General features: G+C 53.0%; 1 protein-coding gene across 1 annotated transcript in view; it reads right to left on the reverse strand.

Annotated features, from left to right (window-relative positions):
- Positions 1-1270: 1270 nt before the first annotated feature.
- ATG14 (autophagy related 14) overlaps positions 1271-1329 on the reverse strand; it is a gene marked incomplete at its 5' end in the record, with an annotated part of 11234 nt that continues 11175 nt past the window's right edge. Inside the window, one exon of the mRNA XM_010139507.1 lies at positions 1271-1329. Coding sequence (XP_010137809.1) covers positions 1271-1329 — 59 coding nt within the window.

Below are 1329 nucleotides of genomic sequence, written 5' to 3' on the forward strand. Positions count from 1 at the left end.
CTTGTGCACCGCTGCCCGCAGCCACCCGCGCCCCCGCTACGAGCTGCGTCGCCCCCGCAGCAGTCTCCTCTCGGGGCGGGCTGGCAGGATGCTCCTGTGTTCGTTTACCCTGCGGAGAAATACTGTATGAGCTCTGTAAAATGTAAACCGTAGCTTGGGAGCCTCGCTGAGCAAACCCGTGTGGAAGTGCTCCACACCGCGAGGCAGAGGAAGAGGAGGAGGAGGAAGAGGAGGAGCACTCTGACAGTATTGCCACCTCCTGTAGGTTTACAGCCGGCTGCGCCGTGAGCGTTTCTGCAGCGAGATGAAATCAGCTTCTCGTAAACCAGTAAACAAGAAAAAAACCCACCCCCCCTCAACATAAACTGGAAGAGGGTTGAAAACGGGTGTAGCGTGGAGAGCGTGGGGCTGCGTTAAACTCGCTGGAAATGAGGTTTTTCTAGGATTAAAAAGTGGCAACGCGGTGTCATAACCGATGAGTATTATTGCAACGACGCGATCCTGTATCGGCATCAAACGCGGGTCTACGAGAACGTCCAGTGTGTCTTTGGTGTGTGGTATCAAGAGTAAAGAGCCTGTGTGCTTCGGGCAGCACCACACGGAACTGCTGCACTGCCAGAGGAAGCAGCGTGAAACCAGCCACTGTCCTACGGCCAAACTGGGACAAGATTCACAACCAAATCTGAAAGAAGAGCAATCTGCTGCGTGAATTCCTGTCCGTGCTGATTCTTTGTGTTAAAAATATGGCAACAGAGATTAGAAAACATGTTAAAAATGCATCATTTCCATGTCCTGAATGAAAAAAATCTAGAAAGACGCGTTTTTGCATTATGCCAGACAGGTTTAAAACACACACAAACGGAAACCCTGCGAGGAGTTCAGAGAACGTGAACTGCATTCGCGCTGACAGCACAGGGAGCAGCCTCCTCTCCCCACCCATCCCGACCCAAACGCTCCAAAACCTGCTGCTGCTGCTTCAGAAAGTAGAGCTGGAGGCTGCCGGCTCCTTCTTCTTCGCTCCTCGACGACGCAGACAGAACCAAGACACAAAGTGCCGTTGCGGAATCCGTCGGCAGAAGGTAGCGAGCTCAGTGACACAACGGTACCGTCGCAGTCGTCTTGGGTAAATAAAAAGGTTTTTCCGGTTTACAAAACCAAAGTCTGACCTTTCCTTTGTTCCAGGCACTACTTAACTGAATACGTAAGGTCTACTACAGCTCGTCGGGGAGGGATTCCTTCCTCCAGTCCCGCGATCCTCTTCCCATCCTCGTTAGCGATGCCCAGTGTACGCCTTCAGCCACGAGGTCACCGAGGCGGCGGCCGAGGAGA

The sequence above is a fragment of the Buceros rhinoceros genome, unplaced genomic scaffold, assembly GCF_000710305.1.
Source record: "Buceros rhinoceros silvestris isolate BGI_N320 unplaced genomic scaffold, ASM71030v1 scaffold32587, whole genome shotgun sequence".
Taxonomy (NCBI): Eukaryota; Metazoa; Chordata; class Aves; order Bucerotiformes; family Bucerotidae; genus Buceros; species Buceros rhinoceros.